This window comes from Varroa destructor, unplaced genomic scaffold, assembly GCF_002443255.2.
Source record: "Varroa destructor unplaced genomic scaffold, Vdes_3.0 BEIS01000003.1, whole genome shotgun sequence".
In the NCBI taxonomy this organism is placed as follows: Eukaryota; Metazoa; Arthropoda; class Arachnida; order Mesostigmata; family Varroidae; genus Varroa; species Varroa destructor.
In genome coordinates, this window is record NW_019211456.1 from 19,436,438 (window position 1) to 19,457,797 (window position 21,360).

A 21,360-nucleotide genomic window follows, 5' to 3' on the forward strand; every position below is an offset into this window, starting at 1 on the left:
GAGTACTGACAGAAACAACAGCGGTGGCGGTTGTATCCATGGCGACGCCAACAACGTAAAGGTAAAAAATCACGCCTTAACTTCGCGTCCTGTTTGGCTTTCTTGCTCCAAGAGAAAAACATCTGGAAAAGGATGTGTAAATAATGGAAAAAAGCGGGGGCGTACTTAGAGAGATTCATGAGATTCAAGCTAACAGTGAATTGTGTTGTCTATCATCGTATACACAATTCATTAACTTATCGCTGTGGCTGCCGGTAAAGCAAAGCTATACGTTTGTGTGGAAACGTTACAAGATGCGATATTTATTTTTGCAAGATAAGTTGTCCTTTAAAAAATATTTCAGATGTATATATATATATATGTGGCTTATATGGTTCACGTAAGCTGATCTAAATCAGCTTGGAACATTTTTATAATCAACATGGTATTTGTAATCAGAAGTCGGAATTGAATAACGAATTCAGGTGTAGTTGGCCCTTAAATTTCTAGGCTATTTACTTCGTATAGGTCTCCAAAGATATGCCTTATCAATGACCTGCCTAACCTCGATTAGCTTGTAACGCTTTGGCTTAAGGGGCAAATTTATTGTTTCGAACTATTTCAACTCTGTCTCGCGTGGTCTCGGCAAAATGAAGCGTATTATGCTGCAAAGTAGCGACTAAAAGGTCCTGATTAACATTTTCACATTTATAGATCTCAATGCGGGATGGTAGTACTACTTAGGGGTAGCGTGACGCATGAAACGTCCGTATAAGAAGATCGAACTTTTGAAACGATGTGTTCACTACTACGAGTATGTCAGTTGTCGACCCGGCACAAAAACACCGACTGCTACAGAAATCGATCAGCTTTGATGAAGGCGCGTCTGCTTAACCGTTTCTACTAGATTCGCGTTTTAGATAGGACGGCACTTCATAATTGGAAAAGAAAAAGCATATGGTGGATGAATATGTTGTTTAGTTTCCGTTGAAAGTAGCCAGCTTTTTTCACGTTAGCATACCTGTGATCAAATGGCGTATATCATTGTCACTAGCTATAGGTCGAATTGTTTTGAATGCTTCAGTGATATATTTCATCATATCATTCGAGTAGCGTATTTCCGGCAAACACAAAAGAGATCCCCTATGACTACGGGGGTTCCCATTGTTGTCTGTTATTACAAGCTACGATGATAGCAGGTTGACAGAAGGGAACGTTTCGACTTCTGGATATTCCTATGCGACTTCTTAACTTGCTAGCCAGTGCTACAAGGCGGAGTATGTCAATTCTAGTCTCTGACTAGATGTAAAAATCACGGTATGCAACAGTAGTAGTAGTTAGAATAACAGACATACGCTGACAGATGGCCAAGTGCAGATCCGCTGCTGTGCTGATGCCGGTGACGGATATAGCAGTAGAAAAGGCGAGAGAAAGGCTGCAGAGAGGCGCGAGTCTACGACGCTACAGCCGACGAGCACATAGGCCTCGACTTAATGTCGTAGCAGCAGTGAGAAATCTATGTATCAGTAACAGTAGACTATTGGCGTTGCCTTGCTTGGCAGAGCCCCCCCTTTCTTAGTTACTTTCTCGCAACGTGACGCCGTGTACATTTATTATAAATGCCCAGACTCTACTGCCAAACAGTCTTCCTGCTCTCGGGGAATGCGACAATATCAAATGTTGCCGATTAAGATGGCGTCTATAACTTAAGGCTCTACTTGACATATGGGCGTTATCAATACGCGGAGCGTATATTAGAGCACCTTAAAAGGAGGATTGGCGTAGCACAGCGCGACAGGTCACTGCCAGTTAGCTAGTGGAAGTAAGTAACATAATCTCTTCTCTACATGATAAGGTGAATTGGATAGCTTTTAAGTATAGTGTATACATGAAAACTTCCCGTTGTTCGTCATCCGTACGGGTAATAATCGCTTGAAGATGGCCGAATTGTTTAAAGAGGTCTGATGGTGGTTGACAGACGGGCGTGGTGTATATCTGCGCCGGAACAGCCATCCGCTAATTTGGGTCGGCCGAACAATTCAAATCCGGGTGCTCCAACTTCGAGTCTCATCGTCATTGACGTGGAGTGCTTCGGTACAGCGGTGGTCCAAACAGTCATTACCACGACATTCTCCTTTGTCGTGTGCTACTTGCGCTCGGAAAGACTTCTGCTCGATAAGGACAAAATGACACTTTTGACTTTTTTCGCGTTTTTCTACGAGTTTCGTTCGTTCAGCCGAACCGCACGGCCATACGCTCCCCCAGGCCAGCCGGCCACGCTGAGTGGGAGCACTAATAGCCGAAAAAAATAGAATAGCGGAGTGACACACATAGCGTTTCGGGTGTGGTATGAGGTATGCGTGTGTCTCGCCTTGGGCTGGCAACAAAATATTCATCAGAACTCGTTCACCTTATCTACCAACCAACCTCAAACTGTTCTTACATATACCTATTGTGAATCTTATTATTGTATAAGCACCTTAGTGCTGTGCTCTACATCCTATATGGTCCTGCATGGAGGCAGTCATGCAATGTATGCGCCTATACAGCTATGCTCAGCCACGGCGCGCTTCAGGTCCATCCTGGAGACTGCTGCTGACGTTGTACGGGTCTTGGAGGCGAAAGGTCTTAGAGCGTATTGTAGATGAGATGTTTGTTCGAGTCATGTAAAGAATGTAAGAGGCAAAAGATGTGGGGGCCGAAAACAATCAGAGACTGAAGTCGAGCGAAAGTTGAGAAGATGATCGACAGAATGCGCGGTAGGTGTCGGCAGCGTAATGGCTGTGCAGAAGACCGTTGGCAAGGCCCACAGAAACGAAAATTATTGCAGCCCAAATGTTTGTGGCTGTGAACTGGGCGGACAGTCCTTGCCACATGGGGTCTCCAGTTGAGAAAAGAAGCAGGTCAGTAAACAAAAGAAGGGCCTTGGAGGTTCAGACCGGGCGCTCGCCGCAGACGAAAAAGAAACTAAAATTGTGTGCAGTGAGGATTTTGGCCATTGCAAGCGTTGCTCCCTGGGGAGTCTCAGCTACTGAGCTCGCACGCTAAAAGCTTGCACAGTGTAGGCCAGTGTACTGCGTAGGGCCAGGCAGGACAACGGCAACTGAACTTGGGACCTCTTGCACCGAAATTGAAAGATGAAACGTAGTAGCAGTTAACTAAGATACAGTAAGGAGAAGTCAAAGGACACAAGCCTGCAGGAGTGAGCGAGTTAATACGGTTACCTTTGCTCACTTGAAACTTCACAAAAAAGAAGCACAATAGCATCACCAAAAATCGAAAATGTGAAAGAATGCAGAGACGACGGTGGAGAGAACAGTTTTAAGTCAAAAGAAAACAAATGACAGATCAAAGCGCGAGTAACGAGACCTTTTGAAGGCATATCACAATGAAAAGCAAAAAATGAGGTGTTGGAGCGGACGAGTAGCACAGTCTATCTCAGCTCGTAGCGTCATCGTACTTTTATAGCGACGCTCTCTAGGTTCCCTTCAAGACTGGCGGGCTGCCCTCGCTGCCGTTTCTCTGTCGACATTTTGCTGTAGAGACGTACAAAGGCTTCTCCTGGAAGTGGAGCTCTGGCTGAGCCTGCCTGACGCTCCAGAGGGAAGACGCGAGCTTGATATAAGAAGAAGGAACATCGCCGAGGGCTATACTCTTTTTCTAACTGCTCTTCCTCTGAAGCCTCGTCATCACCCTTAAGAACCCCATCAAAGCCACTTTCCCCCTCGTTTTAATACTCTCACGAGCGCTATTTCAGCTAAGACCTCGCTTGCAGCAAAGTTTCTGCGCTGCTCTGCTGGCGAAAGAATGAAGAAATGCTGTGGCTTCTGCAACGTTAACTGCTCAAAGTCGGCTGAACGCTGACTCGCCCGTTCGTTCGCTCTTCGTGTCTTATAATAAAGATTAGCCTCATCAATCTTCCGAGACATTCATCGTCTTTAGCTACTCAATGTTAACCTGGCTCCGACAATTCGATGCTAATACGACAGCAGCGGTTAGTTGACGGCAGCTGGCTTACTCCGTCAGTAATTAAATAAGCATTGAAAAGACAAATAGGTTACGTTAGCGTTTCACTTATCGTAGATTTTATGCAGTATTATATAAAAAACACGTTTGTAACAAATAAGTTGGATCAAGTCGTTTCATTTAGATGTTACTGAACTTGATGTTGCTTGTACCAAATGTCTAACAAGTTTAGTACGTTTGCCCTTAATTTCGAAATTATTACCTATCCACCGTTATTATTAAACTAAGCACTCCACCGTTCGAGCGTCAATTTGTCATCCCTTTAGAATCTAAATGTTAGAATGACCTTTGCGTTACCGTAGCGGCTGCCGCTGCCTCCGCCCGTTGTGGTTAAGTGTGCGCTATTGCGAGTAAACGAGGGCGTTCAGTAGGAGAATAAAGCATGCTCAAAATGGCCAGCTTGCTTTGTCTACGTATATATTCGTCTAACTATCTGATCGCTCTAGTTCTACATAAACTTCGCGTCCAGTTCGCTTTATACCCACTGTCCTATACTGCCCCGGTAATCTCAATGACCTTGAGATTTGCCGATTGCTTGCAACGCCATATGGGTTAAGAAAAGTTAGTGAAGGAATCGCGCACCTTCGGCGATGAAGTCTACTTGTGACATAAAAGGAAGAACTTTGAAAGAAGACGACAAAGATAATGAAGCTGTTAATCAAATTTCAACAAATTTAACAAGGCAAAGTTAACATCCACTCCCACTATGCCGTCTGCTTTTATGCTAACGATACACTTAGCGGCCTCTGAGCAGTCCACAATGGAACAACGACGGTGGTAACTTACACGCCGATAAAAAAGGCCATGAATCAGGTACAGAAATTTTTTTGCCCACTATCGTTCTTTCGTTCGTGGAAAAAATTCCAGACCAGTACGAAATCAGCATAAGAAGAAAAGAAACACAGACAACAAGCGGCTCCATTCCCTGACATGACCATGATATGGAACGATGGCAAGACATGGCTGGAGGAACTTAAGCAAGTGAAGTAAGATTTAGCGCGGATGCATGCGTCTACTGCTGTTGGTAGACCCACGGTCGCGATTGTCTGGACAGCGCTAGCTCATGTCCGCCCATCTTTCTTTTTCTATACAGGAACAAAACGTTATTGAAAAGGTGTAGCCCAACGAATATCGCCCACATAACGGCCACCACTGGAAATAAGCGCACACAAAAAAGAATATACAATAGAAGAAAATTAGGGTGGAAATATTAAACACTGGAACGCCAAAAGGCGGATAAGCGTTGGCTGCGCGACAGGGACCCCCAAAATTATTTACTAGAAGGATCGCTTGAAAATAGTAGCAAATCGGTAGGCGACAGCCCGTCGGAACGCTAAAGCCTATGTGCGCAGGAAGCCTGTCCTTAGAACGAGAAAGACAAAAAGGATTTTAACGAAAAGCCATTATAGCTTACGCATATAATAATAACCGAGAGGAGAGCGACGATCCAACTAGTGATTAGCTTTATCGGTGGGTTTGCATTAAGATAATACCCGACCACCGCCGCTAACGAGCAAAATGAGTCGCTGAAAAGCTGAAAGAAGCCAAGGCGAGCGCTAGCCGCCGAGGAACTATAAGGATTACGGGTGAAAAGTTAATTGGAATGAACTAGTAGTTGTGAGCCCTAGTTTAAAGTGAAGGGAGGACGACGAAGGTGCACCGACAAATGTCGACAGAACCGCGAAAGCAAATGTAGCTTGTCATGTTATAATAGTAGCGAATTGAAGAGAGGGTATGTTTTCCTTGTTTTGTATCGTGTGATACGCTCGTCGTATTTTTGAAATATATTTTTATATATAAAAGATGCATACTCACTCGTTGCAACAACTAGATGTATAATACCAATTGAGCTAATTTCGATACGTTTTATAGCTCACACTGTGTGCATAGATGTGGATGTTTGTTTTGGAACTTAAACATTATTCATTGTTCAGTTATAGCGTTCTGAACTGTCGTATCGTTGACTCTTATTGATCAATAAGTACAAATAATGGGAAGTATCAAAAAGTTATGTGAAATCATTGGGACGCCACCATCAACGAATGGTCGCAAATTGCGATTGCAGTAACAAACACTGGCTAAACCCAAACAGATTGATCTTCAAGTTAACGCTGCGTATGGATTAATGTATAATAATAGATTATACACATCAGCAGGGAACGCTTTACATATAGAAGAACAGACATTATTCATGTTAAAATTTTAATAAAAGTTTCCACTACAATGATTCCTGGTTCAACTGAGACGCATGTTCTCATACGTGCAAAACGTGCTAATGTACATAACGTACGGCGTTCAAACGGTAGCTTCGTCGAGTGGTATTCGTTGCGGGTTTGTCTAAGCGCTCTCAATATCGCTATCATTGCCAATGCGCACTGGCGCTGTTTTTGATGTTTTTCCTGCTGATCGTGATCTTGGTGCTAATGCGGATATTGTGGCCCATTGTTAAATGGTGTCTACTACTACTATTGAACAGTAAGACTGTCCGTCTAGGCTAAATTTAGTCGTGTGATTAGCTTTTCGATAAGTTACCAGCTGCCCGCCTTACCGCTGTCTCCATCACCTTCGGTTTGCGAATGCTCCTAGCTCTCTGACTCTCGCCGCGAAGGCTTTAGCTGCCAAATGCCTTTAACTTTGGTGGAAACGGGGCGATGTAGCAACAATAGGGTAAGGAGGAGGGACATGTCGAATCGCAGGTCCGGTCAGCATCGGAATAGATGGGGCGAGGAAATGAAAATCGAAGCAATGCAACGCCAATGGGTTTTTGTGTACACCCCATCAGGCACGGCCATCCGATATGCCGCTGCTCCTGCTGATGATGCCACTTCTCGTTACGCTGCCACCCAGCCGGGGCATTAGAAGGAAAAGGCAATGAGACACCAACACAACAGTATCTTTTCTTCAACAAACCAGCAGGCAGACGGATGTTACGGAAAGACGGCGGGATCTTGGCGCTCCGAAGCCGCTCCCGATGGAAGAGGCAATCGGGGCAGCAGTAGGAACAGGGACAAATACATCGCCAGATTAATACCAGGTCAATGTTGACACTGTCGTAACATCATAAGCACCATTGCAGTTATCAACGGCAGTATCGTTATCGCTATTAGAGTTTATCGATACATGTTTAACTCACTCAATTTCTGCCAGGTAACTCTCAACGACTTTTATCGCACGAGCACGTGTTTTATCCATCGGCGGTCCTTTTTGCTGAAAAATATACATAGGAAATTGATAGGTTAAATGTACCTGCGTTACTGAATAAAAACCAAAAAATCAGTGAAAACTTGGCAAATAGATGAAATTTATTGTGATTAGTTAACTGGTGTTAACACAAAAACATCATTCGATTCTCGCTGTGGCTTTTAATAAATGCATCGGAGTAAGACTTTGACGAGATTTCGTCTTTTTAGCACGGTTACGAAATTTCGAAGGGTTTTCGTTATTTTGGCGTGCAGAAGACACGGAAGAGGCACACTGAAAGGCGGTAACAAGCGGTGACTGGTAGAGCCTGACGGTGGTGACCATGTGACGGACGAAAAATTGCAATGTGTTAGTAGGCTGGAAGAAGGACGAACAATGAAAATTCCCAAATGGTAACAGCCCACTTCGGCGCTTCTCTTCTTATAGAAAGCTAGGAAAAAATTCAAATCAAGCCTTTTCCTATTTTATGATCGTCACCCAAACAAAATGGTAAATCTTTAATATTTGCTTATGCATGGCGATCCATAAAGAAAATCAAATAGAAGACCCTGAGTCTGCAAATTTTTCTAAGCAACGATACGCCCAGCTTGTCGTGCCGGTACTGTTGTGCTTTTCAACCGAGAGTATGTCGATCGGCGCATTTAATTCTCGCTAGTAACATATACGATATGTTATAGTATCGGTATACCTAAAAATGACGGGGCAAAGTGTATCAGCTTGTTTTTAATGGAATCATTTGTAGTGAATTTAGATATGTCAATGTGAAAAAATTACGTGGGCCAAAATGAAGAGATCGTTTTTTAAACCACTGAGCTAATTATCGCTTTTGGTGTGGACAGGAGAAAGATCTACTAGATTGAACCTACTGGATTTAGTCGTAGCGTAATCTAAGTCGATGCTAGATATAGTTATATAGTACATGTATGACGTACTATTTGTTGGAACAAAAGCCAGCACGTTAAAGTTCTATATCTGCTGGACATATAAAACCAATAAAAATCTATCCTTCAGATATAGATCGATAGGTAAACGGACATTATGACCATTTAGTTTAACGAATAAAGATAATATAGCTCAAATTTGGCTATCGCAATTTTAATATTATCAGTCTATGTACGATAATAATGAATTAAAAGGACTATCTCTGCTTTTCCATTCCATTCGTTAAGCCAACTATTTTCATTCAACTTCGACGTAAGAGGTTTACAGGTGATTTGAATCACTGTAGCTTTTTTTCTACACAAACTGGTGGGCTTTTGACAGAATGCCTACAAATAGGCACACCTTTAGTGTGCCTATTTGCTGAACGAGGCAGTAGTTAATTCGCCCATTTTTCCTAAAAGACTATGGCCAAACCTACAAAATCAACTGGCCCCACCTTCTTTACTAATTTCACTGACCGGGCCATCCGATCGTTCTCCATTATAGCACGCGCAGGCCCCCAGGTAATAATATTGCCGATGCAATATATAACATTCTTCGGCCTGATGAAACGAGCCCTTGGTAACATATTTGTTTATCGTTAAGAAGAAGACCTTCGACGTTGGAATCGCCTCTTTCCCTATAGTGACCAGCGGCGACTGGCCTTGCAGACGATGGTGTTCCTTACATTCAAAAACCCATGCGATTTTGCCAACTAGAGGATGACTGCGAGCGGACGAGTGAGTACAAAAACAACAATATAAGACTTTTTCTTTCCTGTTCTATATACTAGTGTATCCTACGATTTGGTGCACTATCCTGGCAATAGGCACCACTTTGACACACTTAGAACCGCTAGACGCTTCGCTTGGCAAAATCTTGACCCCACCGGTCGAAGGATGGATAGTGTTTCAGCTCTATCGGAAGCTGGAGAAAGGAGAGATATGGTTAAATAAACGAATAAACAAAAAAGATGAGGGACATAGCTATAAAAGCAATACAAGAGAGGTGATATGAAAGGGTGATAGCACAAGCGGGAGTAATAAAATCAGCGGCAACAACGTCAACGACGACGTCATGCTAAACAATGACGCACGAGCGAATTGTCTATACATGAAAGCCAAAAGGAAGGCGAAACAGGCCGAGACGATTCGTTAGCTCCGCTATGTAATAATTATACAGTAGCAATGTCTCGTGAAAGTTCGTCATTGCCGCCGAGTATAGTAGTGCTACAACTGTGTGCTAGTGCGCTTCAGAAGAAACGGCCAGAAGACGCGTCCTGCACGCACTAAATGAACGGGCACCCGCTGCCAACTGTCAATAACCAGATTCGACCTACGACGGCCCAGCAAGTCTACGCGTTTAGTTGCATACGTCTGGTTGCATTAAGTCCGATGACGACGGCAACCTGGGTTTCCTTGTCGGTCGCGATAGGCCCACCAGTAGCAACTGCTCTGTTGAATAATGGAGCGGTAGCATCTTACTTCTAAGATTACTGCTACTACGCCTGCCACTTCGACAGTTGTTAACAAAAACTATGCCACTTCACGGTAGCTTTGCAAATAAACTAACGGTAAATTGGTTCGCAGGCAAGGCAGCTTGTCGCTGCGTATAATACCGGCGGTGCTGAATGGTGCCGGGTAGCGTTCTTCACGATCTTGACAGGGTCAAAGGCCCTTGTAGCCATAGCACATGGAACACGCACGACACACAACGACAACATTATGGATACTAAAAAAGGCGAGCGTAAGTACTAGCAAACATAAACACCTGGACGCTTGCCAACAATAAGTGCATCTAAAATCTGGGCTGAGGAGTTTCGTCCTTTCAGATGCTGTACCAATGCATCGTCCACTCGTACCTCGCCAGCTTCTACGGATTGGTATAAGATCGTTAAATTCTGCAAATACTTCTGCTGAAGAAAGCATTGTGGGTAATACCATAAACAACCCCATTATCATAAAGATTTATCTTTAACCAAATAAAATGCTAATTGAGTTGATTGCGGTGCCGTTTTAATTATATGACAGTTTATTGGAGTACTAGCCAGTGCTCGCGTTGTCGATTCAGTGCAAAGTACTTTGCTACAGCAAGTAGGCAAAAACCGCGGCAAAGACACCTTAACTACCTAATATTCTGCGATTCGCAGTAACTACTCATAATAAAAAAAGCTTGAACGAATCGGAGAGTAACCGTTTTTATAGCAATAACTTCGTTCCTAAAGCCTGTTATAGGCCTACATCGTCTATCGTTAAGCAAATGCCTATATTTTCTATATGCGACACATCGCTATTTCTAGGAAATCTGAGGCGTCCTATGACCCCTGTCTGTTGGAAGTTCATCAGCACATAGAAGAGAAAAATGGTGAGGATCAAGCTGGACGTTTATGGAGCAAGAGCTATAACTGATGAAGCCTGCGGAGGGCCATATAGAACGAACCAGCCTATAATTAGATCTTTTACAGTATACGAGCTTCATCACAGTATGTGGCGCAATGGACTATAATTTGCCTGGAGCTACGTGTATCTGCACAAGGCGTAATGCATTATGCGTCGGGTATTAGGCGGCGACGTTCGTGACAGGATCAATGGCCAGTCTCTTCGATAAAGTATGCCAGTCACAAAAACCCAAATGTTAATTTCGTACGTTCTTTCAATATACAGTTGTATTTTCCAGGACATATATACTTGTAGAAAAACCATAAGTACTTATTAGAGAAAAACACATATCGCTTTTGAGTTTTTGTTTTGCCGGTGAGTTGAAGTCGATAAAGAAAAACATTTTGTTTCTGAGAAGGAAGAAATATTATACATTTTTTACACCACAATGACACATGAAATTTCCTCACATGTGGACCAAGCTTAGTGACTATCAGCCCTTTACTTTGTTGTGTATATATATACGTACACTTAGACTTCTATTGCCTTCACAGGCTTAACACTGATTACTTATGTTAGCAAGTGTTAAACACTGAGTTGCTTACAAAGGCATAACTATGCAGGACCGTTCGTTTTAGGAGCAATTTCCTTTACGCCCAGGTAAGGCACTGGAAGGCTCCGACGGTGTCCTTTCTTACCATAATTTTACTTGTCTTGTCAGTATGCCCCTACTTGATGGTTGGTTTCCGACTGAATAATAAGATTGCTCCAAATGTATTTTGTTGGCATTATAATATGAACGTGCCTTAAAATAATTATAGCAAAGGAATATCCTATTATAGATAGTATATCCGTCTAACGATGTTCTTACTACTGCCAATAATAGGAGCAGCCACGCATAAGATACTGATCGGAAATTATGTTCCCGTTCCTACTAACTGAAAGAGTTAGTTATTGGTAACAATCTATAATACCCTTTTCTATACTAGGTTTTTGCGTACTATCTGTGTCGGCCACAACATAATCAGAACGGATGAACCTCATTTCAACAGGTAGGGTAACATTACAAGGTTAGGTCTCTACAATTCCCTTTTAGTTTTAATTAAATCCTCCTTTAACGCCAGTGGGGTTGCTGGCGGTTTCTACCTTTGCTTTTGCTAGTCCCGCTCGTTTTGCTGTACGCATCTGCGTAACGTGCTGCTATCGGCCGGCGGCGTAGTTTCTGTTGCGATGTTTCATCGCAGTTCTCTGGAGTATAACTGGCTTGCTTTGCTAACTAATGGAGAGATCGACTTATACCCCTACACGTCGCACCCAGCGTCTTCGAGTGCATTTGCATAGAATGAGTAAGCAGATAGCAGACAGGGAGTCAGCCGACTTATTGAGACGGCTCCTCGGATAGACCTAGGTTGTGCGGCTGGATATCACCCAGCCAGATGGACAGACTGGCTAACCAGCAATGGAACTTGCCAACTGAACGTCGCGATCGAAAGGCCACAGGGAGATCACCAGCGTGGGTGAACGATCGAATAAAGGGGGCTGCTGAGAGCCAAGTGGGCCCAAAATTGCAGAAAAAGTCAAAATGGACCGGTTACTGGATAGCCTGTTGGAACTCCGTGCACCAAGGCTGCAGGTACAGACATTTGCATGCCATAGAGAAAGACAGTCAGCAAGCCGGCCAGGCAGTGTGGCCATATGAATCCACTGCACGCTATCAACATCGTAGTTTTTCAGCAGGATTTCCCTCTTGCGATGGGCCAAAAACAGCTGCTATCCGGAAGTGCCGGATTGGGCTGCGGAAGCACAAGTGACAAGATAGATCGATCACTAAATACTACGTGTATATATATATACATATATTTGAGTATAAATATTGCCAGACGTATTCCTACAACCGCTCAATGAGAGTAGCGGCGGATGGCAAGCACGTTCCGTGACGATAGCAGTTCGTCGGCGGCAGGGCCTTTACCGAGCCGAACGTGCTCTCGTTTGGCTTCTTCCAAGGGATAAGCAGTGGCTGGAGAGATCTAGCGCTGTTATTGCTATCGTTAAAAACAGTGGCGGCAATGACGATGGCCACGGTAGTATCCTTTCCAATTTTCCCTCTCGTTCCACTCGGGCACCTTACCGTCCTTCAGTATGACATACAGTGCCAAAGGTCAATCACAGTAGCGCTGGCGCAGTGCTCGCGATATCAACGGTAACATACATAAGTATGACCTGGTACCCTCTTCTACGGTAGGAAAAGTCGCGAAACAAGCATGCCTGTGTTTCAGTGGAACTATTTTCGGTCACTCGGGCGATGGTTCATTCACCGACGCGACACGAACGGCAGGGCACTGGCCTTCTTTGTAATCATAGGGCTCTCGTCCGCGTATCGCACAGATGTGCGACACGAGCTGGCTCAGGAAGTACAAATACACACTTTTTTTCCAAGCGTCCTCTCTTGCTGAACAGCAGCGTCTTCGTGCCGGTAGATGGCGACCTCAACAATCGGGGCCGTGATCTCTCCTTTTTCTCATTTCCAGTCCGATTCCTGTTTTGCATCCCCGGCTATTTTCTACGGCTGGTGCACGCAAGACATGCGAGCGGCGTCTGTATCCAAATCGTACGGTCCTCATGTCTTTACCTGTTATATAGGTCGAAAGCCTACCTAGCCTAACTAGATTTCGGCTAGACAGAAACAAAAAAAAAAAACGAGAACTTGCATTTCTACGACTGCTGCTTCGTACGAATGTAGCAATGCTAAATATACGGAGCTAGAAATGAGGAAAACCATTAGGAGTTGGATAAGCGATCAGACGGGGTGAAGGGAATAACATTGATAGAGCAAGCGAATATAGTTGTGTGAGAACCAACTATCTTGTGGTGTATTGTACGGCTTTTCTAGAACATACTACTAACAAACAACTATTGCTGGTCTTGTTCTTGTTGCTGCTGCAGATAATAACAGGCAGCGTGGTGGTTCAAAGAACCTTCAATCAGTGGCTCGAAACACAGCCGAACTGTAGTAACTGGCAACTTAACGTAATGGTAGCGTAGTTGGCTGGGTTGAACAGACAACGATTGTGTCAGCGAAACATTACGAAGATGCTAGGGGCGGAGGCAACGTCTGGCGACTTTATTCAATTCAACAGCTGCAATGAACAACCGAATGTCGATATCTTGGAACAACTATTGCGGGCAACAGTATCGCACTGCTCTGTGGCCAGGAGACTATTCAAACAGAAGCGAGTCTGACAACAACGCCAATCTGCGCAACAGCTAACAGGTCGTTTTGGCAAAAATTCTGCTTGCCGCGTTAGAATCAAGTGCTGAGAAATAATCATAGAAAAACGATAGAAGGGGGAAGACCCTGGCGCGTTTAGAAAAGTATCCATGCACCGACGGGCAAACAATAGTATGCATAGTAGAGGAACCCTGCTAGGGTCAAATTTAACGGTTTCGTTAAAGGAACCTTGGCCAGGCTAATTGGAAGGAAAATTTCTGCGAGACCTTAGCTGCTGGATGACCGACAACTGGTACAGATCAGAATATGTCGCTGTAGTCGCAGAAACGAAGCCGCTACTCCTGGTTCTGTTGTTGATGATGATGGTGGTGATGGTGATAATGGTGGTGGTATGATGATCATATAATGAGCGCAGCTGTGCTCCACATAGCAGGCGCGAAAGCCTTAATGTGACGTGCGAACGAACGAGACCCGATATGATAACCCTCGCAAGCCACACCTTCAAGGACAGCATGGAGAGTGTATGGCGCTTCATGACGGTAACGACGTAACGCTAGCCAACGCTATCCAAGCATATGGGTACTAACGTACCCTGCCACAAATTTAACACTACGAAAAGAAATAAGACACTTCTTTGGACGTAGCCAAGATCACAGTTATATCGTGTAGGTCCTAGACCTTACTGCGTATAAGTTCTACCGTGACTAATATTGTTTTTCTAATAGCCTTTAAGATTTGTTCTTTACTCGAGTATCAATCGTGGTCGTACAAAGCGAACGTGCCGTAAAGGCTTCACGCTGTTATAGCATGTCTCTTTTGTATAAGCAATTCAGTCCGGTGATTTCTGTCAGTTCGTCGAGTTACACGCCAGCATACTTACTAAGAGTGTCCAATTCTATTGCAAGACACGCCGATGATCAACGTTCGTTCGATCTTTTCTATGCCTTATGTACCTCGAGCAACACGGTGAGCTTGAGCCTCACTCGACTTCTTCGTGTATCTAGAGTTAGAGATCTAAATTTGATTTCCCGTAATAGGCGTGTAGTATTTCCTCGTAACGCTTTTTACCGTGCCCTCAGATACCTATATAAGCTCGAGTCCAGCGAGATTATGGCATTGATGACCACCCGTTAGAAATAATTCTGACATTTCCCATCGCGGAGGGTTCAGCCAGCTCTCGTCCTCGATAATCGTTTTGATGTCGATTGTTTTTTTTTATTGTTTGCCCGCTCCGGACTGCACTTTTTTATCGCCTCAAAATGTTGAGTCTCTTCTAGAACGTGGTAACTGAGCTAGCAGCACGAGTAACATTGACGGTCCAAGATACGTGCAGTGGACACCACGTGCTAAGACAGCCTAAATACTAGATTAATTCGCATGTGTTTTGATCTGGTTTGCGTGGCCTTTGTCGTTTTCAGTAGTTCCTTCGTTTCCCCCTCGTCTACACTCTTTGTTTACCACTTCACGAACAGCGGCCACCAGAAGTACGGATACGGCTGCTTTGATGGCTCCCATAACTCTTACTGCTCGGTTTAATTTTACTTTTAATTTTATGATCTCGACGGCCAGCTGCTGCTTGGCAGATCGGATCTCTGCCTTGTTATCTTATCACTGCATATACAATATCTGACTTCGAGCACTGAAGCTAGCTCCAGTAAACTACTCGCGCACCACATAACCGTTAGATATAAGTACGTACGCTTGGAAGTGTACATTCGTCGATTAGAGGTCTACGTATGCAACCCGACGGCTAGAAGCAGCGCTGCTAGTTGAGAGAATATGGGAAAAAAGCTAAGGAAACAGGGAGGATATTTAGCTTTATGAAGGGACTGTAGTCTGCACACACTGGATCAGTGTCTGCCACAGTCTCCAGAAGCAGTCTTTTGAATACAACATGACTATTTTTTTTCTTTCGTGCGAGAAAAGCCAAAAGATAAAGCAGCATGCAGCCAACCGAGCGGTATTCAAGTTTACGCTGGGTATGATAAGCGTCTGCGAACAGCTAAATGGTCTTGGGCCGAGCTGGTGATTTTGGTGGACAAAGTGGAACGCGAATTAACAGTTGTGTCGGTTCAACATGATCAAACGCTTTATACTTAACTGAGTGAACGGTCCCAATAGGCGGAGCTTCCAGGAGATGAGGAGCAGGTTTAATCGCACGGACGGCTGCACTGCTTTCGATGGCGGAATTGCGATAATGAAGCCACCTGCAGTCCTGAGATAAAATTTTGCCAGTTGTACCGCTGGGTTCGGCCGACATTTGTATTATAAGATAGTAAGTGGCCGCCAGAATATTCCTCGTGGCCCAGTTTCCCTTATGTGCGACTTTTCCCTGTTACTTCGCGTGCTGATTTGTTCGATGTAAAGCATACTCCGGTGTTCTTTCGGGATCTTTCGGCATCTTTCGGGATCCGACAATGCAAGCGACACGGCCAAAGACACCTAACCAATTGGCGAGAGTCACTCATAGCACGCGACAGAAGGCAAAAGAGAGAAAGTTTTGGTTGCGTGAGTGGGCGTCTATGAAGTAATGAAGAAAACGCGAAATTAGCGGTGTCGGAACGGGCAATGTGCCGGCGGACGAGAAGGGAAACCGCGATTGTGCTTGTGTTCACTCATAAGGTTGGTAACGCGCGGTCATCTGCGACAGTTTCATCGACAACCTCCTGCCCGGTTTTGTTAATGCAAAAGCCAATTGCTGAACCACCGCAACACAAAAATCTGCGGGCGGTGCTGATGTATTCATACGAATATATAGTTCATCGTTGCGTCAATTTTCTCGGAGAGATAATAAATGATTCGATAGTGCGGCTGGTCAGATAATCCGGCTTGGATCAGCTTGGTTCAGCCTTCCGGTAATAGGGAGCATGATATTGCGATAGCGGCTGAGAAGATGATCATATTTTATGTTAAAATTAAATTTAATCATTCTTCTCTTTTTACAGGTATGTACTTTCTGTGGTAAAGTGATAAAACCACGTATGTCCGAAGTCTGCAGCATATATTGCAAGAATACATCGTAATTTAATGAAAATCTTAGTAAGTTATTGACGTACCAATCGATCGGTTGAAGATTACAGTACTACAAAATAAATACTAAATCAGAACAGATCGTCTACATATATTTAGGCATACGACAATCGAACATGCTTGAGTACAGTTCAGCAAGACTACATAGACATCCTACTTGTGTCTGATCGTGCAGCGTTGCTACGTGCCATATAACAATAAATTCAAGCGTCCGATAGTACGCGTTTCTTCGAGCAGTTGGCTAAATTGACTGCGGTAATCAGTTCCGCCACCACGGGGAAAGGTAGGCTATAGCTAGAGTCCAGAACGAATCGTTGTTAGGCCTTCCATCGTGCCCTGTCACAGCCGCCAGACTGCCATAAGGGATCCATCACACTCACAGGTTCAAGCGGACCTTCTGCAACCCACGTTTACCACGGTATACACTGATGGAGTAGAGAAAGGACGCCAAACCTGTAATAGCAGATCAACGACATAGAATGATGTGTGCTATGTTGATGGCATTATGATCCAGTTAAATAGGTACACTAGACTATCCTAACGTAATCTAACGTCAGAAATCAGCAAATTGTCACTTTCTCTTGGGGAAGTATTATGTTTTTATAAGCAGGCTGGTCTTTAGAAAGAGGCGAGTTAATGCGAGCCCGTTGATTGAACGATATTTTCATAACGAACAGCGATATGAACAATAGACATAATAACATAGCTCAGGTTGTGGAAGATTCAGAGGTGTATCTGGCAGTATGTACGACAGTATAGAGTGGCAGAGTTTTAAGATGTGAGCAAAATCAAAGAAGTTCGAGCAACTAGACAAAGGCCAGTTTTTCTTAGTACGATACATATTACGTATATGTGTAGGTTTAAATATTGTTATTTTTAATACTATAGTAGTAGTAGTAGTTGTCGTTGTCACCGTTGTCGTCGTTTGCCTAACACGTTCGTAGCTTCTGGCTAATTTTATAACCACGAGATGTCTACATTGTGTACTCTATAAGAATAGAAAAACGATGTTCCATTTTCATGGTGTAGATTATTGCATGATAGTTGACCTAATATTGTGTTTCAATGGCAACATTTAGACTTCTTCTAGCTTTTCGTACTGTATCTTCCCTTTTGGCTGTTGTTACATTTTCGCTGCATTTCCCATGTAACCAGCACAATGTCCTTACAGAGCTGTGTACATCACTTTTTTTGTCCTCTATGGCCTGGCCCGGTCTAAGGCAACTATTGTCATTCGCATAGGACTTCCCTACCACCAGCACTTCTGCTGCGACCATAATAACGCAACCAAGGCAGCAGCTGTCTAGGCGATCTGGCACGTGAGAGATTTTTGCGTTTTCTCTTCTCGAGCAATAGCAGAAGCACGTTTCGCAAAAAAGCTCGACAACAAACGAGTATTGTGGGTGAGGCCAACTGCGTTCATCTAGAAGGCTTCTAATTAGCTATAGGACCCCTAAAGCCTCAAATCACGTCAAAGTCCTTCATATGCCGTCCCCTCTTTAACGGTTTGGCGTTACGTCGTTATGCGTTCGGTGATCTCGGTTCCACCGCGTGAGCCATCGCCATCACCGATTTCAGCACGATGCTTCCCTTTACTTAGTTGTGGAAAGAGCGAATTGAGTTCGCTAGAGGGTACATATCGCGGTTGGTGTCGTCATTCCGTTTAGCTCGTATCCCGTAGCCACGCAAATCGCTCAAGCAAGCAACTTACCAAGCACCACATCTTCGTAGTAACCCTACCGGGGGCTTTAACCTCCTCGTGGCCTCTTCTTTGGTCTTTTCTAGCCGCTGTGATGATAGTAATGATTGTGGTGGCAGTGCCGGTAATGGCAGCAATAGCGGTGGTGATAAAAACCGTGTGCGTTTTTTGGAAAAAATTTGTGTGAATCTTTCCCCATTTGCCACCTGTTCCTCCCTTGGATACCTTACTACGCTGCTGACGCCGCCAGTCCCCGTTCCCGTTCACCCCCTACGGTCCCTCTGAAGACAGAAAGTCTTCAAACTCTCCTTTTTCGCTCTCTCAGAGCCACTGCTGACCGAGCAAGTAACGCGCTTCGAAGACAGTGAGTGCGTTTCATGGGCGGGCTCCTGCTTTAATTTCTATCACTAAGCATGCGGTATCCGTGCAGGTCTTATTACCGAATCCCGCATCCAACCGAACTATGAAACGCTGGCATTTCGTTGGTTCGTTCCGTTGAGGTTTGAGGGTTGCCATCCAGGGTTATCATCAGAATACATCACAACGTAGTAAGAGTTAAGGCTACCACATTTGCCATTGCTATATATACCCCTGAGGCATGCTGCTGCAATGCTGTCGCAGCAGAGACCACCGTTGAATGCGAGGAATCTGCATACCCCACGAAGTTTTTAAAATCATCCTGCGTCGTGTCGCAGTACTGAAGTATAACGAAAATGCGTACGTTCAACAACAACAACAACAACAACAACGATAATAACAGACGTTGCGCTTGCAGACAGCCAGGAAAGCGTATATGCCCAAACACATTCAAGCGGACAGACTTATACATACTAGAAAAATTGGCAGTTCGCATGGTTACGAAGCACAGTGGGTGCAGAGGATGGCGCCAAGCATAGCGGTAGCAGCGAGCGCGATGATGATGCTGACGCCCACCGCAGTAGCAGCAGCGGCAGTGGCGATTTTAATTACTACTTCTACAAAAGTTGCTATTTCTGAAGGAGTATGGCGCTGTGCTACACCGTATAAACGAAGAACATACGGATCCATAGAACTGTGAAGCGCTAAAGGAAGAGTGGAAAAAGCACGCATTGTAACGGCGAAGTTTTCGGAAGAACAGGCAAACCAGCGCCAACAATAGTAGAAAGTATGTGCTTCTATTAATTATTAAGTTACTGATCAGCTGAGAATTTTTCAATTTTTGCCGATCGCAGGAGGATGTCGATATATGGTGTACGCATCTCGCAATACCACTTCTGACTTCGCAAATTATGAATGCTAAGAGATACAATTTGATCACTAAGTACATATAGGACTATTGCATCTACGTGACGAAATGTCACGTCTACTTCCTTGTGTATATATATATATATATATATATATATATATATATATATATATATATATATATCGAACAGGCTAGCTAAGGTCAATAGGCTCACTTGTAAATAAGAATACAAAATCTGTAACAACCACGTGGATGACTGGCTAATAATTATCAGCCATTGCTTTTGTTGTATTTCACGGCATCTGCTAGCCTATCGAGGGCGGCCGCGTATCGCAACTGCGATAATACGTTGTCGCTGTTTTACTTTGTAAATTAATTCTAGAGAATCGTCAGCAAGCGCCATTACGCCCACATTGGCTTTACTACAGGTCGTAGCGTAACAGTATAGTCAGATCCAGGGAAAGGAAAACAAGCCGTTACTGAAAGATTGCTGTAACTTATTACGGTCTCATGCTGACGTTCTATTAACTCACTGGTCGCATTGTCCGCTATCTCGCTCCTGTCTTTTCTGCCTTTTCGGGTAGTATCGCGATTTGCACACCTATTACCTGCTAGACGAGACCGACATAGCAATCAGGTAGACGTTACTACCGCGACTACTAATATGAGCCTGCCAGCTAGTCCAGCCAGTCCCGGTTGCCCTAGCGTCATTACGAAAACAGTATGAACTCTCGGTGTCGTCCGGTTAACCCAGCTACTGCTGTGGCGATGAAAGGGCTGCTCTATATTTAAATTGGATGATGCTATGGTGTAGGGGGATAGGTATACAGCGGGCGAAAATTGTGCGGCCGTAGTAGATTAGCTAGTACGGGGGTACAAGTTTTGGACCCTTCGTAGCGGTCACGTGTGTGGAAAGCTTCATGAGGCGCGGGTCTCCTCCAAGGCAAGTTAGCAAGTGGCACCAACACGCAGCGACCAAGGAGGTCCAGCAGCAGCAACGGAGCACATCGTGGTGCTCCCCCGGCGCGCCTTTGCTACAGCTGTTGTTGTCTTGGTTGTCATTTTCGTCACGGTCCGGGAAATAGACAGCAGTCGACGAAAGGTTTGACGACGACGACGATGAAGCGATTTTACTAGGTCATAAACTTCTTAATCTGGAGCCACCGCGCTGGGAGAAACAACCGACTCCTTAGTCGAGATACACAGCTGTCACTACTGCGACTCCAACAAACAGCGTTCTCTGCCTAACACTCGCCGTTCGTTGGCTTGCTGCTGGCATAACGGCCAAGCGCTAAATTATAGTACGCATTGTAGTGGTACTGAGGCCCGTGTGCCTAAACCTGACCTCTCCGGATCTGCTCTGCCGTGGTTCGCGGTAGAACTGGTAGTGACAAAGACATGGGGAAAGATACAAGGTAAGGAGAGAAAAGAAGAAAATATCTTCCTTCTCAGCTAATAAACTATAGCAGCAAAATCTACTTTGCGGCCTGTGTTGAAATAGCTTACTGCCTGCCTTGCTAGCCCTAACCTAGACCACAATCGTCTTGGCAACAGCAGCGACGACGACGACGACAACAACTGCCAAATCGCTACCTTGGTGATGTGTTGCCACTCGTTCGCGGTGCCTCTCCACTGGTCGACCATGGACCTGTGCTTGTCACCAGCAGGAGCC

The 21,360-nt window shown here is 44.5% G+C and overlaps 2 protein-coding genes across 48 annotated transcripts in view; one reads left to right on the forward strand and one right to left on the reverse strand.

Moving 5' to 3' along the window:
* Window positions 1–21,360, reverse strand: part of LOC111248212 (uncharacterized) — a 193,868-nt gene that overhangs the window by 133,971 nt on the left and 38,537 nt on the right. For 26 of the 39 annotated variants that reach the window (XR_015323477.1, XR_015323471.1, XR_015323465.1 and 23 more), the window contains 2 exons: window positions 15,836–17,217; window positions 7,139–7,212 (listed from right to left, as the gene is read on the reverse strand). The exons of 2 other annotated variants lie outside the window; for them this stretch is intronic. Coding sequence is in view for 6 of the 37 variants with exons in the window: in XM_086983277.1 (XP_086839403.1) it covers window positions 7,139–7,212; window positions 15,836–15,994 (233 nt within the window). In the remaining 31 variants the exon portion in view is untranslated. Of the gene's footprint in view, window positions 1–7,138; window positions 7,213–15,835; window positions 17,218–21,360 lie in introns of those variants that run through there. 11 more of the 39 variants (XM_086983274.1, XM_086983275.1, XM_086983276.1 and 8 more) reach the window with 3 other exon arrangements.
* Shal (Potassium voltage-gated channel protein Shal) overlaps window positions 1–21,360 on the forward strand; it is a 261,664-nt gene that overhangs the window by 120,255 nt on the left and 120,049 nt on the right. The gene's annotated exons all lie outside the window — the stretch shown is intronic.